General features: G+C 36.6%; 1 protein-coding gene and 1 long non-coding RNA gene across 9 annotated transcripts in view; both read right to left on the reverse strand.

The window, feature by feature from the left end:
• The window catches only part of METAP2 (methionyl aminopeptidase 2), a 33,122-nt gene extending 15,040 nt beyond the window's left edge, over positions 1-18,082 (reverse strand). The window contains exons 1-6 of one of the 8 annotated variants that reach the window (XM_036458723.2): positions 17,837-18,081; positions 16,329-16,439; positions 15,909-16,016; positions 13,241-13,244; positions 9,304-9,371; positions 5,078-5,180 (exon numbers count right to left, since the gene is read on the reverse strand). In XM_036458723.2, coding sequence (XP_036314616.1) covers positions 5,078-5,180; positions 9,304-9,371; positions 13,241-13,244; positions 15,909-16,016; positions 16,329-16,439; positions 17,837-17,987 — 545 coding nt within the window. In that variant the 5' untranslated portion in view covers positions 17,988-18,081. Of the gene's footprint in view, positions 1-5,077; positions 5,181-9,303; positions 9,372-13,240; positions 13,245-15,908; positions 16,017-16,328; positions 16,440-17,836 lie in introns of all 8 variants that reach the window. The other 7 variants (XM_036458725.2, XM_036458730.2, XM_036458728.2 and 4 more) reach the window with 7 other exon arrangements.
• Positions 4,291-5,071, reverse strand: LOC123653131. The gene is made up of 2 exons (XR_006742768.1): positions 4,888-5,071; positions 4,291-4,806 (listed from the first exon to the last, which is right to left on the reverse strand). It is a non-coding gene; the product is annotated as an uncharacterized LOC123653131 (long non-coding RNA).
• Positions 18,083-18,178: the final 96 nt, after the last annotated feature.

An 18,178-nucleotide genomic window follows, 5' to 3' on the forward strand; every position in this document is an offset into this window, starting at 1 on the left:
CTTCAGTCCTCAGGCTGATGCTCTATCCACTGAGCCAAACTGGTTTTGGCTGCAAGAGTTCTTTGTACTATTCTTACAGTATGGAATTATTCCTGTTAAGTTTTAAATTATTTTAAAATAAAGCAATGTACTCAACAAGGGTGGTAGTTACACAGTTGAGTTGTGATAATGTATTTAATATACAATTAGTTTATTTAAAAACAATAAAGAAAAGATATCAAAAGCTATTTAATATTTTAACAAATCTATAAGAATATTTATTCTGATCTATTTGCAAACAGTCATAACTGATTGTATGAATGTCAAAAAATATTGAGTTATTAAAAAGCAAACATAACAATACTTTAATTTCTTTTGTATTTCTCTAGGTCAGCATATAGCATTGCTTTCAATATTTAAGAAAAGTATCATCCCAAGAGATCTTAATCTTCACTTAAGGATATTTTTTCCATTGATTTTTCGAGAGAGTAGAAGGGAGGGGGAAGACAGAGAGAGAAACACAGATGTGAGAGAGACACAGCGAATGGTTGCCTTCACATGTGCCCCAGGAATCAAGCCTGTAACCAAAGTACATGTCCTAGACCTGAAACAAACCTAGGACCCTAAGTCCAAAGGCCAATGCTCTTAACTGGGTAGCGTCAAACTTTTTTTTTTTTTTTTTTTTTTAACATTACTTCAAATATTCCACCATTCCATCAATTAATAGTGTTATAAAATATTAACCATCTGTTACAACTATAGGAAATCAATGGCTTTCCTCCACTTTACCAATTAAGCATATAGAAATGGAAATAGAAATAAAAACTCCTCAGTCACATCAGTAACAATACCAGAAAACAGTTAAGAATAAATTTAATATGCTTGCCTTGGCAGCATATACACTCAAGTTGGAAAGATACATAGCCCTAGCACAATAAAGACATATAAATTCGTGAAGTGTTTCATGTTTAAAAAATATATAATAAATTTAACAAGAATGCGACAGAACCTACCTGAAAAAAAAATCAAAATAAGTGGAAAATATCCCCTAAAACTAGATAAAGACAGTGTGACAAAACTGCCAATTTTCTGAAACACATAAATGTAATGCAATTCTGATGAGAATTCTAACAAGGACATTTCTCTCTGTGTGTGTGTGTTAAGATTATATGACAAAATAACAGAAAAGTATGAAAAGAAACTGTTTGGGTATGTGGCATAGAAGACAGACTGCTTTATCAAATTATCAAAATGGTAGATTTTGATAAAGTTTATGAAATAAAAATAGTATTAGCATAGGAAGAGACAAATAGATCAAAGGAAGAGAATAAATAATAGAAATTGGTTCCATTATATATGAGAATATATAGTTGAGCCTAAAATATTATAGCATGGGGGGTTTGGCGGGCCCGACCACCAAGCAGTAAAAAATCCATGTATAGTTTAATTCAGTCTTCTGCATTTGCAGATTTTAAACCACAGATCAAAAACATGTAATTCCAGCCCTGGCTGAGTAGCTCAGTTGGTTAGAGCGCAGTCCTGATAAACCAAGGTTGTGGGTTCAATCTTCAGTCAGGACACGTACAAAAATCAACCAATGGCCCTAGCCAGTTTTGCTCAGCGGTTAGTGTCAGTCCGCAGACTGAAGAGTCACAGGTTCAATTCCGGTCAAGGGTACATGCTTGGGTTGCAGGCTCGATCCCTCATTGGAACTGTGCAGGAGGCAGCCAATCAATGATTTTCTCTCATCACTGATCTCTTTCTCCCTCTCCTTTCCTCTCTGAAATCAATAAAGATGTATTTAAAAAAACAAAAACCAACCAATGGATGCATAAAGTGGAACAACAAATTGATATTTCTCTCTAAAACTCAATAAAAACCCCCACAAAACACATAATTCCATTACATAAGAACTAAATGCCTGATGCATGAATTTGTGCACTAGTGGGGGGCATGGCCTGCGGGGATGGACCCGTAAGGGAGTGCACTGACCACCAGGGACAGCTCCTGTTTGAAGTGTCTGCCCCCTGGTGGTCAGTGCACGTCAGAGCAACTGGTAATTCCATTTTACTATTCAGTCACTGGGCATTTGTATAGTATATAGATATATGACAAGGTGGTTGTTCAATTGAATAGAATAAACAATTCTAACAAACTGTCTATCCATTTAAAAATAAAATAAGCATTCCAAACCTTACATTAAAAAATCCAGATCAATAAAAAATGTAATGAAACACAAAAATAGTGAGTTTGAGAAAATCTAAGACTGCTAGGAATCCAGAAGTATAAGATACAAGCATATACTGTATATGCGTATTTAAAACTTCTAGAAGAGCAAAAGAACAAAGCCAAAAAGCAAAAGATGCTCAAAATCATTGGCAGTCTGGGAATCATAAACTTAAAGTATTAACATATTCTTTGATTAATCAATCTCACTCCTGGAAAACGGTCAAATAATAAAACTGACAAAACACCGAAACCGGTTTGTCTCAGTGGATAGAATGTCGACCTGCAGACTCAAGGGTCCCAGGTTCAATTCCAGTCAAGGGCATGAACCTTGGTTGCGAGCATATCCCCAGTAGGGGGTGTGCAGGAGGCGGCTGATCGGTGTTTCTCTCTCATTGATGTTTCTAGCTCTCTATCCCTCTCTTCCTCTCTGTAAAAAAATCAATAAAAATATATATTCAAAAAACAAAACTGACAAAGCATAAGGAGGTGTACACACACACACACACACACACACATATATATGTATACCTTGGAATACTTAAGAGATGTTTATTATAGAACTCGAGGCCCAGTGCACGACAATTCATGCACTCCAACCTGCACCCTTTCGCAGTCCGGGACCCCTAAGGGGTTGTCCATCTGCTGGATTAGGCCCACTCCCCAGGGGATTGGGCCTAAACTGGCCGTCAAGACATCCCTCTGGCAGCCCTCAAGGGATGTCTGACTGATGGCTTAGGCCCACTCAGCAGTCGGAAATCCTTGGCACTGCCATGGAGGCAGGAGAGGTTCCCACCACCGCTGCTGCACTCACAACAGTCAGCCTCGCTTGTGGCTGAGCAGAGCTCCCACTATGGAAGCACACTGACCACTAGGGTCAACCTGCATTGAGTGTCTGCCCCCTGGTGGTCAGTATGCGTCATAGCCACTGGCCGTTCCTGGTCATTCCACTATTAGGGTCAATTTGCATACAGTATTACCCTTTTATTATATAGGATGGTTTATAATGGCAAAAAATACTGGAGACAAAGTAAATGCTCACCAATTAGAAAATGGTGGAATAAAGTGATATATTCACACCATAGAATGTTATGAAGCCATTCAAAAGTATTAGAGCTATTCTGACTTAGAGAAACTTTCAAGGATAGTAGTGAATGAGGAAAGCAAGGTGAAGGAAAAGTATGCCTGATTTCATTTCTGTAAACAAACAATGACCAAAACACTCTCCTTACATGAACAGACATAGTTAACACATATATGAGCATAGAAAAATATGGAAGGCTACCTGCTAGGTGCTTATATGGGTCTGGAAGAGGGAACAAGCAAAAAAAAAAAAAAATAATAAATTAAAAAATTTTATTTAAAAATAAGTGTGATCACATCCTATGTACAATGAAAATTTATGTAATTACTATAAAATTATGTGTCTGTTACTTTTTTAAAATAGATGCATTAAGACAGGATATAGACCGATGAATTCAATTTAAAGAAAAGATGCCTATACCATAAAACTCTCCAACTTTACAGGCTAATTCCCTATGAAAACTGGGAACAAGGAAGGGAGTAAAAATATAACATCATGCTCTTTTCTAATTAACAAAACAAAAAAAAATAAACAGATGGCTGGCATGGTTCTGTGGTTAGAGCATTGGACTGTGCAAGGAAAGGTTTTGGGTTTGATTCGAGGTCAAGGGCAAGTACCTGGGTTGCAGGCTTGATCCCTGCCCTGAGGGGACCTATAGGATGCAACAAATCTATGCATCTCTCACATCAGTATTTCTCTCTCTGCCCCTCCCTGCTCCCTTCCACTCTTTCTAAGAGAGAAACAAAAACAAAAAAACAATGTCACAGTAGAAGCTTTCTTAGCCAACTACTGCAACCACTCAACCAATGCTCTTGATTCCTTCCGTAAAACATAGTGACTAAATTCTCATTGTATTCTGGATATCAGTAGATGACAAGTTCCTATTATGAATAATAGCAGCTAATACTTAATGCCTACTATGTGTTATTATTCTCCTAAGTGTTTTACATAGGTTATTATTCCTCACAACCTTATGAAGTGTCCTTTTGTGTGTTTTTTTAACAGATGAGGAAATAAAACTATAGACATGATAAATTATTTGCCCAAGTCACAAAGCTAATAAGTGTTAGAGCTAGGATTCAAATGCAGCTAGTTTAGACCCAGTTTCCATATTCTTAACCAGTCTGCATAATGCTATTGTGTGTCTGCTGACCAGTGGAAACGTATCCTTTCAGAATACTTCCAAGAAATCAGGTGATTTGTTCCCAAAACTTGTTATAAGTCACCATTAGTTACTACTATAATTATGTTATTTAATTATATATATTACATTTTAAAATTGTTTCTATGAAAACTAAATTGATACTCAGAAAAACCTCAATAAAGGCAAATCATCAAAAATACTGTCAGATTAAATAAAGAAATATAAATGGTTTCAGAAAAAAATATAAAGATATAGATAGGCATTAGCTCTCAGATTACTTAGTTCTTCATAGAAACTCAAAAGACTCATAGACAATGCATTATGGATATGACTTATGGGGGGGGGGGGGAGTAGAGTCCAATGCAAATTCATCCTAAAAATGATGAAAACCAAATATTTACGTTAACTTTTATCAATAAAGATTTTTTCTTTCTGAATTCCCATTATAACATACTTGTTTTGATTAACCAAACTACTGGTCCCAATCATTTTGGATAAGAGGGCTTCTACTATATTTTCTCTAACAAATTCACAAGCTTTTATTAAGGTAGTGGAGCAAGTTCTGAGAAAAAAAAATCAAATCTGCTTTATTGCTAAACTACAACTTTCAAAAGTCAAACTGGAAGTTATTTTATGATCCTTACCCATCTTGTGTGGGTGGGTACTCGCATTCTTGTCCTTTGGGAAATACACCGTTAGGATACAGGTCACATATTGGAACTGAGGGAGGGTCTGTTTGAACTTTTGCTGTGAGATACAAATAAAGCATTACCTTCTGTAGTTAGAAATAAAATTAAGCAGTTATCATTACAGTTTTTCTCAGTTCCTAATGGTTGTGGTATGTCCGGATTTAAGGAACCTCCTTGCTGTTTGTCTCCTTATAGTTAAAATACCATGCTGGTCACCTCCTTTCAGATTTAATATTGCTTGGGAATAAAAATATTCAATTCTTCGACTCCATTATATATTAAATAGCACATACCTTGGCAGAAAGCACATTTTTAATGTTTTTGTCTTCATTTATTATACTGGAAATGGGATAGCTTATAAAGGTTGTCTTTTACAAATACAAATAAAAGCAGCAACAAGAAAATAAGAAATCTAGCCCTAACCAGTTTGGCTCAGTGGATAGAGCATCAGCCTGAGGACTGAAGGGTCCCATGTTCGATTCTGGTCAAGGGCATGTATCTTGGTTGTGGGCACATAGCCGACAGGGGGTGTGCAGGAGGCAGCTGAATGATGTTTCAAATGCTCTATCCCTCTCCCTTCCTCTCTGTAAAATCAATAAAATATATTAACTTAAAAAAGAAAAGAAAAAGAAAATAAGACATTAGTCCTAATCGGTTTGGCTCAGTGGATAGAGCGTTGGCCTGAGAACTGAAGGGTACTAGGTTCAAGTTCAGTCAAGGGCACGCTGAGGGCATATCCCCAGTAGGGGGTGTGCAGGAGGCAGCTGACCAATGTTTCTAACTCTCTCCCCCTCTCCCTTCCTCTCTGTAAAAATTCAATAAAATATATTTTTTAAAAGTTTAAAAAAAAAGAAAATAAGAAATCTTATAGCAATAAAGTAAAAATATAAAGTTGTTATGTTAATAAAACAAGTTTAAAAACTTATTTCAAGGTTATAATAGGTATAAAGTTCACTCAGTGCCTAAAGACTTTAGGTAGCCATACACAAATTTCCAAATACTCGAAAAAAGTTAATACCGTATTTTTCGGACCATAAGACACACCGGACCATAAGACGCACCAGTTTTTAGAGAAGGGAAATGAAGAAAAAAAGATTCTGAAACAAATAGTGTCCTAAAATATTTTATGTGCATTAAAACCCAACATCACAGTCATAAACACATGTAATCAACCCTGTAAAGTAAACAGCAGCATTTAGAACCATTTTAGAGCCGGGCAAGCACACAGAGACCACACAGAGCCGGGCAAGTAAAAAAACTTTTTTTTTAAAGTATATGTGTAGGCTATATTTGGACCATAAGACGCAGGGACTTTCCCCCCCCACTGCTGGGGGGAAAAAAGTGCGTCTTATGGTCCGAAAAATACGGTACCTACATATGTTTTAAGGACATTATTTCCCAAACTATGTACTAAAACACCAGCTTTCAAGATGCTTTTTATGTTTTGGTGTTGTTGTTTTTTAATATATATATATATTTTTTTTTTTATTTCAGAGAAGAAGGGAAAGGAAGTGAGAGAAACATCAATGACCAGAGAGAATCACTAATTGGCTGACTCCTGCATGGGGATCAAGCCTGCAACCTGGGCATGTGCCCTGACCAGGAATGGAACTGTGACCTCCTGGTTCGAAGGTTGATATTCAACCACTAAGCCACACCAGTGGGGTTTCAAGATGCTTTTAAAAGGTAGTTAAGAAATTTGTTTTCTAAAATTTCCCCCAAATATATGAACTAGTGGTATAATTCTTATCACATGAAGAACTGCTTTTAGTAACAAATGCTATATCCAAGGAACGTCAGGAGGCTGCATGGGTTATTTTATGATTTTCAATGTAAAATTTATCAACTAAGTTGAAGTATGTGGTTTCCTTTGGATTATTACTTATGTTATTGATTTTTTAAAGTTTTAACACGTATTTTGCTCTTTTGTTCTGAAAGGGGAGAAAAACAATGTGCATAAATAAAAATATGATTGTTTATTGAGCCAAATCATTTACCTACAAAACCATTTTTTGTTTTGTTTCCTCCTTTAACCCACATGCTCAATATCACGAGCGTCAGCCAACTGGTTTAAATGGGTTCTATGGGCAAATAAACTTGGATGATTTTTTTTTTACATTTCCCCTAAAAGAAAATAGTAGAATTTAAAAAAAATCTTAGAGGTCATCTAATTTAGCTTCACACTCAAATTTAGTAATCCTGTTACCCTTGACAACAGAGGCAGTCATTATCTTCCCAGCTAAATCCATTCATTTTGGGTAAACCAAAGTATTATCTCATCACCCTCAGCTTTATCCCATCTACAAATCTGATAAAGATGCTTTTTATGATGTCCACAAATTAAAGGATTCAAAGAGATCATTAGAGAAAAAAATTAAAAATCTATAACCAAAATATCAATCAGAGTTGAAGTTTAGCTGTGATTTTACCACTTATTAGCTGTGACTTGGACAAATGGCTAAATGTGCCAAGCCTGTTTCCTTATCTACAAAATGAAGAACCAGGTGAAATTTTGTATAACCTTTGAAAATTATAATGTATTACATTCAATTATCTAAAACAATGGATAATTATAATAATCTGTACTGAAGTTATCATTAACTATTACTTATAATTCTCCCACTTTCTAGATGAGGATAATAAACTTCTGAATGTACATTATTTGGTTTATTCCAGAAGTGATATATGATAGTCTACAAGAATATCTAAAATACACAAACTAGAGGCATCAAAGTAAATAAGAGAGCAAAAATAAAAACATGTTAAGAACATAAAACAGAACCTGAAATAAGGCCAACACAAAACCACAGATATGGCTCTAGGCCCGTTAGAATAAAAATATAAAACAAAACATAAAAAAAACTCTAGGTTATTTGCATAGTTCATGTTTCTGAGATAAAATTACTCAGGAAAAGCAAAATTATTCTTAACATTAAGATCAGACAAAAGACTCTCTCTTGAGAGTGCTCATAAAGAAATATAATAAACATTAAGTTCAACATTGTCCTCAAAGGAGGAACAATAAAGGCTGGTGGCGGTGGAAGAATTCTACTAAGAGCAAATACAAAGGCAGCCCCTTAACACTCCTCCCTGCTTATTTACCTTCATTAGGGAACAATTTTAAAGTATTTAGAGAAATTGATATTATCTTAAGCAGTTGTTGGGTAATAGCATGTCTCATGGGCACACTTTTAACAATTTTTGAATGGAAGAAATATGGTATCATAATCTCTAGAAGATTCCTGGAATACAAGTAACCTATATTCATTAAATACAGACTATGCTAGGGGCAGGACTGACATCTTTGAATAGAAGCATCTAACATGGACGCATGCCTGAATAAAAAGAAGACTATCCCATCTCTACCTGGAGACATATCAGGAAAATGGCTGGCAGAGCCATTATCTTTCTTAAACAATAATTTAAATATTTCTCTCAACACAGATATAAAAAGGGAAGTTAAGTCCCCAATATCCTGATTCATAAAATTTAGCATGAAAAATTTAAAAGATATAATCAGAACTCAGTAGCCCCCAATAGTTCAAGGGGGCTGGCTTGTCTAAAATAATAACTGTTCTGATTCTCAAACCAACTTTTATTCCCCAATACTATATAGGCTTCCTCCTTAGTCTGCCTAATAGAGTTTAGGTCCCTGAAGATGTCTGATTATGCCATTTACAAAAACGAACACAAGTAGGATAATATTTTAAGTAAATCTGAAATAAGTGCAATATAAATATTAATAAAAATTTTACCATATGCACAAGTTTTAAATAATGGGGCTCTTCATTAAATATTCATCAAGAATTTCACAATTTCAAAGCTGGCAGATAAACTGCAAAATTTGTTTATCCTTTTACCACATAGTGGTACTTAAGTCATCCCCAACAGACTCATTATTTGAATTATTCAAGATTTAAATCATAAAGATTTTAGGATTCATCCCTAACTTACAGTAAAATGTAACAATCTATTATTAATATTCCTTAGCTGAATATCAGCTAAAAAAAATGCCATCAAGATTGTTACACCAAAGTACTTGCAAAATATTTATATCACTAAATACTACCTCTAAGTAAGCCTAAATTTATTTCCCTGAAATATACCAGTTTCTTAAGCAACTTCAAACCCACTGCTTAATACTTCTAATTTGTCAAGTAAGATTAACTTAAGACACTAACGTCCTTTCTTCTTCTTCTTCTTTTTCTTCTTCTTTCCACTTGCTCCATCTCCATCACCTTCTCCATCTAAGAAAAGATAATTTCAAATGCATATTCATTAAAACCTGTAGAAGGATGAAGCAAGCATAGACAGGTGTATATACACATACACTGTATCTGAAATAGCATATGACAGAGTTGACCTAATACTCTCATGACTTCTTATATTGCTAGCTTTAAGTATCAAAATTTGACTTGTGTAATCAAAAGTTCTACTCAACTGTCTGGCTGGTGTAGCTCAGTGGTTGAGCGTCGATTCATGAACCAGGAGGTCAGTTTGATTCCCAGTCAGTGCATGTGCCCAGCTATCGGGCTTAATCCCCAATAGGGGGTGTGTAGGAAGCAGCTGATCAATGATTTTCTTTCATGATTGATGTTTCTATCTATCTATCTATCTATCTATCTATCTATCCCTCTCCCTTTTGTTTGACTTACTCTATTAAAAGAAATGCTGATAAATTTTAAGAAAAAATATAGTAAATGACATCTTTTTTAAAGAATTAGGAAAAATAACTAGTGTTAGTTTAATATCAATAACTGTGACTTCAGCTAAAATACTAGTTACAATTTACATATGCTTAAACACTTGTGTTTCATGACCACATGTGATCCTAAATACAACCCTATAAGGTAACAAGGAGTGTAGGAGTGTTTAAGGGACATGCCCAAGATAATCCCAACTGGTAAATGGCATAATTGGACCAAAAATATAACACAATGCAGGTATTTGGGGTCTCACATTTTATCTTTTCCTGCATAGTTGTGATTAAACAAAGAGTTTTCCTTCAGAGTCAAATTGTATGCAAAAAAAAAGAGGACATATTATACACTTCCTAGTTTCAGAGTTCTCATATTCTCTGATGCCTAAAAATAAAGTCAATAACTATTTCAAAAAATTGTTGGCATAAAAGTATCCAAACAGCCAAGATCTGCTTGCCAGTTTTTATAACCGCCTTCTATGAAGCCCACACTCATACCCTTGAACTCTGAAAAATTATAGAGGATATTATTATGGCCAAGATTAAGTGACTTAAAACATTTTAAATAAAGAAATAAAATATAGACTTAAGCGTCCGAATTTCTAAAAATGCTACTTAATAAATTCCAACAATTATTTCTCAATTACGCTAATCTACACACAAGTCATACTGCTATGATGGATAAATAGAATACTGTCTCAATGAGAAGTTGACAGTTTAATAGTATGTTTCCCCATACAGTATTCTTTTAAGTGTTTTACCTTGTGGCAGTAATTCATCTAACATCAATCATTTTAGTTAGTGAAACCCATACCCATAAAACAGTATCAAATGACTACTACTTACATTTTCTGCTTAAAAAGCTACATTTTTATTCCCGGACTGACAGGCAGGAGCCATAATAGACATTATTTCGCCATGCTAGCTACTGTATTCTTCTGTTACAATTATCACAAAAAATTACAATAAATGATTTACACTGACCCCCTTTTCATTTGAAAGTTTCTCAAGGGCTAAAAGAACCATTTGTTAAGTTAAGAAAAGTGCCTAGCATGTTGTAAATATTTAGTATACTCAATAAATAAGTGTTCTTTTAGTCTATTTTATCTTATTTTTATTTATTTTTGCCCAATGGAGAAACAGGAAATAGCAGTTTAGCAAAGAAGGAAGAAGAAGCATGATATAGTGCTTTGAATGAATTCACTCAGTGGTTGCCAACCTTTAGGATCTCGTGGACCACTGGTTGGTGACCACTGGATTGAGTGATAGGAAATTGCCAATATTTGACTTACAAAAATTGCAATTCCTTTTGTTTGAGCCTCTAAAACACATGTGTCAAACACAAGGCCCGCGGGCCAAATCCGTCCCACCAGGCCTTGCAATGTGGCCCGCACCGCACTGTCATCACTGCACTCCACTGCGTTTCCATCACAATGACAGTTTATGACTGTTCAGTAAACCATTCGGCCCGCGATTTAGGCTGGATTTTAGATTTTGGCCCCTTCTCTGATTGAGTTCGACACCCCTACTCTAAAATAACAAGCACACAGTGGAAACACAAATTTTGCTTGATTTACTCATTATTGGTTTGAAGATGCAAAAGCCTAACAAAAATAACATGGGAATCCTTTGGAAAATACAATTTTCATTTTCCTCATGTGTCATATAATCAATTCATATAGTCTGCACTACAATTTTAACTGTAACATTTCATCCAACAAATGTATGCTGGGTTCTTAAGTGACAGACAAAAGGGACAGAATATTAAACAAAATAGCCTTTGCTCTGGAACAACATTAAATGTCTAGCATACTGCTACATACACTAGACTCTACCTAAAATGCTTCAAGAAATATGCAAACCACCATTTATTGAACCCTAATGCCAGGATGGTGGTAGAGTCAGGATCTAAGTATTAAACTACATATATGCTTATAATTTCACCCATCAGATGATGCTGCAATTTGGTTTTCAGACGTGTTTTTTTTTCTTTCTTTTTTTCACAGCATCCCAGGATATTTTTAACAGGCAGAAATGGTTCATATTTATTTATGTCCAAATCAACTAATATTTGTTGAATGACAGCTGGGCATCCATATGTAAAAAAGGTACCTTAATCTCTATCTTGCACTACATACAAAAATTCATTCTCAATAGACTACAGACCTAAACATAACAGTGAAAGGTGTATAAAACTTAAGAGAATATAAAAGAAAATCTTCATGATAGTAATTATTTAGCTTTTTGAATAGAATGGGGAAAAAAACCACATATGACTAATAAAGGAAAAGAAATATATAAAATGGACCTTATCAAAACTGAAATCTTTTCTGTTGCAAACAATACCAGCATGGGAGAAAATATCTGTAAAACATATATATCTGATAAAAAACTTATATCAAGAATATATATAAAATCTATTATAATTCAGTAAGACAAGAATCCAATCGAAAAATGGACAAAAGAGGAAAACACTTCACTAAAAACACATGAAATGCAAATAAAAATATGAAAAGATGTTCATCATCAGTTATGGAAATGCAAATTAAAACCACAATGACATACCACCACACAACTATTACAAAAACTAAAATTTTTAAACTAACAATACCAAGTGCTTATGATGATACAAAGAACCTGGCACTCTCCAACACTGCAAAATGGTAGACATTTGGGAAGAGTTTCTTATGAGATTAAACATACACTTAACATATGACCCACTACTAAGTATTTAACCAGGAGCAATGCAAACATGTCTACACAAAGACCTGTATGCAAATGATAATAGTAACTTTATTTGAAATAGACAAAAGCTGGAAATATTCATGAACCAGTAAATGGATAAATTTGGAATACTACTCGGCAAAAAAAAGTAGTGAGCTACTGAAATATATACAACTGATGACTCTCACCAAGTATTACTGTGAGCCCTGGCCAATGCGGCTCAGTTGGCTGGGAGTTGTCTTGTGCACCAAAAGGTTGCCAGTTCCATTTCAGTCAAGGCACATGCCTGGTTTCAGGCTTGATCCCTGGTGGGGTGTGCACAGGAGGCAGCTGATCATCAATATTTCTCTCTCATACTCATTTACTAGCATAACCACCAACTTAATACCATATGCATGGACTATTGTTGAGTGGCCTCCAAAATGATCTTCCTGCCTTTCCTATATATATCCTCTTTTTTAACAATTGTGAATATATATGAAGACTATATATGAAAATTGTTTTTCATAACATTCTTTTTTTAAAGTGCTCAAAAGCTCCCTCAATGGATCTTATATGACCGGTATGCATTGTTCATTACACTCCAAAGACTTTCACAATTATTATTCCACCCCTCCCCCCCAATGGTTCCTTCTGTTTGGTTTTATTCAAGTCCCATTTCCTTTCAACGAGACTTTTTCAGCATTCAGCCAATTCCATCTCCAATACCAATAAATTTTACTGTAGCTTTTTTTCACCTCTAAGTTTTCTCTCCACCACACCATCAACTTTCCTTAAAACAAAGATTCTGAAATACTAGCTTTCCATCCCCTCAAAGACTCCTGACACCAGATTAGTACTACTGGTTGATCCTAATTATTGAAATGAATTAGAAAAACAATTAGATAAAATTGGAGAAAACTAAAATCTTTAATACATTGAAGATTTCCAATCTGACAAGCAAAGAGTTCCCTTTCAATTTCAAGTCACACAGCTTTGTAGAGGTGCAATGGAACAAGGCACACTCAAGAGCAGTATTGTGATATTCTACACATAGGTCTATAATAACTTATTGTATTACTTTGAATTTATAAAACCCTTTTTTAAGAGCTCAAAAATATATTCATAATCTCAAGCATAACCAAAGGTAAAATGTACAAGAGATTTGCTTAAAGAAGTTGAAAAAACAACTATTCCCTGTAATGTTGGTGCTTTTTAAACCAAATTTTAACTGTAAGCCTTTTGAAGGCAGAACATACCTTTCTAGAGGAAAAAACAACTGCTCTACATTACCCTAATATAGGGGTGTCGAACTCAATCAGAGAAGGGGCCAAAATCTAAAATCCAGCCTAAATCGCGGGCCGAATGGTTTACTGAACAGTCATAAACTGTCATTGTGATGGAAACGCAGTGGAGTGCAGTGATGACAGTGCGGTGCGGGCCACATTGCAAGGCCTGGTGGGACGGATTTGGCCCGCGGGCCTTGTGTTTGACACATGTGCCCAAATATAGCAGGTATTTGTTGTTAAGGACTGAAAAGCAAAGGCTCAAGCTGGCAGTGCTTGAAGTAGAGCAGGTCAAACCAGTAAATAACTGAGAATGGGAAAGCCCTATCTCCCCCCTTTGCAAAAAGATGCTATATAATAGTTCTCTTAATTAATGACTCCCTCCATTGTCTTACTGATAGCATCAATTCCTATAATTCTAACACTTGCCATGTTTACACAAATCTAACAAAACTAAAATACCACAAGGAACTAGGATCAGGGATAGAAGCACTCCAATATTCTCCTTTGATAATTAAAAAAAAGTAGCTTTGGTACAGAGAGTAAAAGGAATAGACTTAGAATCAAGTGCTAGGTTTCAAATTCTGGTTCTATTCTACACATACTACCGTGTTTCCCCGAAAATAAGACATCCTCTGAAAATAAGACCTAGCGCATGGAAAGATAAGACATCCCCTGAAAATATGACCTAGCACAACTTTGGGAGAAAAAATTAATATAAGACACTGTCTTATTTTCGGGGAAACAGGATAGCTGTATCACATTGGGAAAATCATATAACTATCATTTCTTGAGAAGAGCAATTACTTTCTTTGCAAGGGCAAAATAAGAATGCATGTGAAAGTATCCTACCGTGTTTCCTCCGAAAATAAGACATCCTCCGAAAATAAGACCTACTTACAGGTTTCCTTCTGAGTGAAATATAAGGCATCCCTCAAAAATAAGGCCCCCCCCTAGGCTAAACATGAGATTTGGTCCACTAATTCTGAAAGAAATGGAGTCACAAGAAATTCACCAGGAAATTCAGGAATTGGATTGTTATGATGATGTTCCAGAAGATGATGACATGATTGTCACTGAATAAATGAATAAATTCTTGATACTGTAGGATTCACAGTTTGTCTGGTTTGTGTGGACAACTACCGTACTACTGTACCGTATACAGGTAATAAATTTCCTTTATTTTCATTTAACAATAAATGTGTACCGTATTCTTCTTCATGGAAAAATAAGAAATCCCCTGAAAATAAGACCTAGCGCATCTTTGGGAGCAAAAATTAATATAAGACACTGTCTTATTTTCAGGAAAACAGGGTTGGATAGTAGATATTAGTTGTTCAATAAATATTAGTTAAATAAAAGTTAAATAAACAACTCTTCAATTTTATATTAATACACACCCACTACTTGGCCTTTTACCAAATACATTTCAAAATATATATTTTTTATTTTTATTGATTTCAGAAGAAAAGAGATTCATTAATTGGCTGCCTCCCTTATGCCCCCTACTAGGGATCCAGCCCACAACCTGAGCATGTGCCCTTGGCGGGATTCGAACCCAGGACCTTTTAGTCCTTAGGCTGAGGCTCTATCCACTGAGCCAATTCAGCTAGGGTCCAAGTACATTTTAAAAAGTTGACAACTGTGTTGTTTGAGCAGTCATTCAACATATCCAACTTTTTAGAGTTGCTAATAAATTCCTTTTCGTTTTTATCTGTGACATTGAGGTTTTATTATACTGTCAATTAAGAAATGTCAGAAAGTAATAGATTATATGGACAAATAAGTAGATAGTTTAAAAAAAAAAAATGGCCTGGCCTGTGTGGCTCTATTGGTTAGAGCATAGTCTCATACACCGAAAAGTGGCAGATTCCATTCCCAGCCAGGGCACAGGTTGGAAGTTAGATCAATCCCTGATTGTGGACATGTGGGAAGCAACCAATCAATGTTTCACTTTTACATCACTTTAATGTTTCTTTCTCTGTGTGTCTCTCTCAAATCAATAAAAGCATGTCCTTGGGTGAGGATTAAGAAAAAGATTAAAGAAAGTCGTATTTTCTTGCTTTTATAACAAAAAAATACCAAATTAATAATTTACCTTCATCATCATCATCTCTTTCTTTCTCTTCCAATGCTTGTCTTTCCAATTGTCTTGCTACCTCATCCACTGAGGATTCTGGTTCTTTATCAGGTTCCTGTTGCCCTGCTAATGAAATATAATAGCATAAATCAAATCTAATAAAGATACTTTCCTACTAGAATATGTCCTACAGATATTGGAACACCTTTCCTGGTAGATGTTTAGGAAACAAAAACAAACATTACTGTGAACATTAACAGAATTTATTTAATGACAAAGAAAAGTCTCCCAAATCTAAGCAGTCCTGTCCATTCAACAAAATACATTCTCTGTGATAGCAGCTAAAGGTTAAGCAAAAGTGTGAGTTGGTCCCTATATTTAAGTAGTTTAACTTTTTAAAGTATTTAACAATTAGACTACAATAAATACTTTCATAATCAAACAGGTACTTAAGATAGGCAATAAATGCTGAAGACCTTAGTGAAGAGGATTTCTGGGGGACATTGGGGGGCTTCAGGGATTCTTGAAGAAAAAAGTTGTCAAACTGGGCTAGGTAAAATCAAATAAATAAGAAGACATTCCATTACTAAAACACAAAATTCTTGAACTGCTAAGCATAAGATCAGGCCCCTGCTCTGGAAGTGATTATAATCTAGCTAGAGGAGAAATATGCGTGTGTAGAAAGATAGTAATATGAAGTAGTACATAATTAAGTGACATTCTGGCTTTTGTAGAGCATTCATATTGAAAGCTACAACTGCTAAAAATATATTAGGGTCAGTCTGCTGAACACACCTTAAAGACCAAACTGAAGAGTTTGGACTTCATCTGAAACCCAGGAAGAGCCACTAGCCTGTGGCCCAGGATTAACTTGGAAGTGTCTCAGCACCTACAACTCTCCCTCTTCAACTCCCATCTAATCAAAATTTCAGAAAGAGATAGATTAACCCTCTCCAACTTCTCTTAACTCCACACTCATCACTTCTGGCCTCTCCTTTTTTCTTTCATTCTTTCATGGTTTTCACAGGTACAAATATTTTTTTTTTCCTGCCTAAAATGAAACAGCTGTAAATAATTTTCCTAAAATGAAGGACCCTACTGCAACAAAAACACTGACTTCTCAAAGTAAAATAACTCATACTATATAACCCAGATGTTAAGTTTTTTGTTTTGTTTTTTAGCTGTTTTCCTTGCCTTACCAGTGGATTTGGAGAAGTTCAACTCTGAGCCACAGAATACCCTATATATAAATAGACTCCTGCAATGCCATTATTAATTCAAGCCTAAAAACCCTAAAACTTGATGATGCCATGGGACTTGACAAGTGAAAATTCGCACAGATACACATTCTGCAATTACAACTCAGTGACAGGAGCGCGTGGGCATATATACACACCTCCCAAAAGTGAAGCCCGCACCAAAAACCCTTCTGTAAACTGGGGTGGCGGGGTGAGGCGCGGTCTAGGCGCTAGGGCTTGTCCACTTCACCCACACTCTCGGCGAAAGTTAAGTACCAGGATGCTCTAGCAAAGGGGCGGCGGGCTGTGCGGGTCAGAACAAGCTTTTTGAGGAGGCCAAACCGCGAGGAAGGCGGTAGGTAGGGCTGGGCTCGGTGCACGGCTTCCAGCCCGTTGCACAGTCTGTGCGGGAGTCGAGTTCTGGCAACTCAGGGGCTCCGGCCTACCGACCCCAGAGCTCCCCAAGGGAAGCTGAGCGACCCTCCTCTCCCTCTCCACGCTTCCACCAGCTCTCCAGTCCCGCGGGACGAGAAGCCGCCTCCCCGCCGGGGGCTGAGACTCTGTTAGCCCGGCCTCGCCACACGCTCAGTCCTGGGAATCAGTGCAGTCCAGGGCTCCGAGTGCCCGGTCCCTGTCATCCACGCCGGGCCTGAGCCAGCCAAGTCGTTCGGCCATCCCTGGAAAAAACAACATACAAATTCCCTTTACCTGTGGCAACCCCTTTACTCTTTTTCTTCTTTCGCCTCTTTTTCTTGGCTGCCTCCTCCGCCGTAGAGGCAGCTCCCTCTTCCCTGTCGTCCGGATCCAGGTCGCCATTCAGGAGGTTCCCGGAGGACGCTGCCTCCTCCACGGCCGCCATGTTGCCCAAGAGAGAGCGCGAGGGAGTGAGAGCGAGCGGCGAGAGCCCGCTCCTTCACCTCCACCACCGACGCCCGCCGGAAGCCGCTCTGCACGGCGGGGCGCGGGGAATGCTGGGACGGCGGAGGACTAGGGGCGCTCGCGGTGTGCGGCGGACTCATTCACCTCAGGTAGGGCGAGGCAGCGGCTGAG

This window comes from Pipistrellus kuhlii, unplaced genomic scaffold, assembly GCF_014108245.1.
Source record: "Pipistrellus kuhlii isolate mPipKuh1 unplaced genomic scaffold, mPipKuh1.p scaffold_m20_p_3, whole genome shotgun sequence".
NCBI classification, from domain to species: Eukaryota; Metazoa; Chordata; class Mammalia; order Chiroptera; family Vespertilionidae; genus Pipistrellus; species Pipistrellus kuhlii.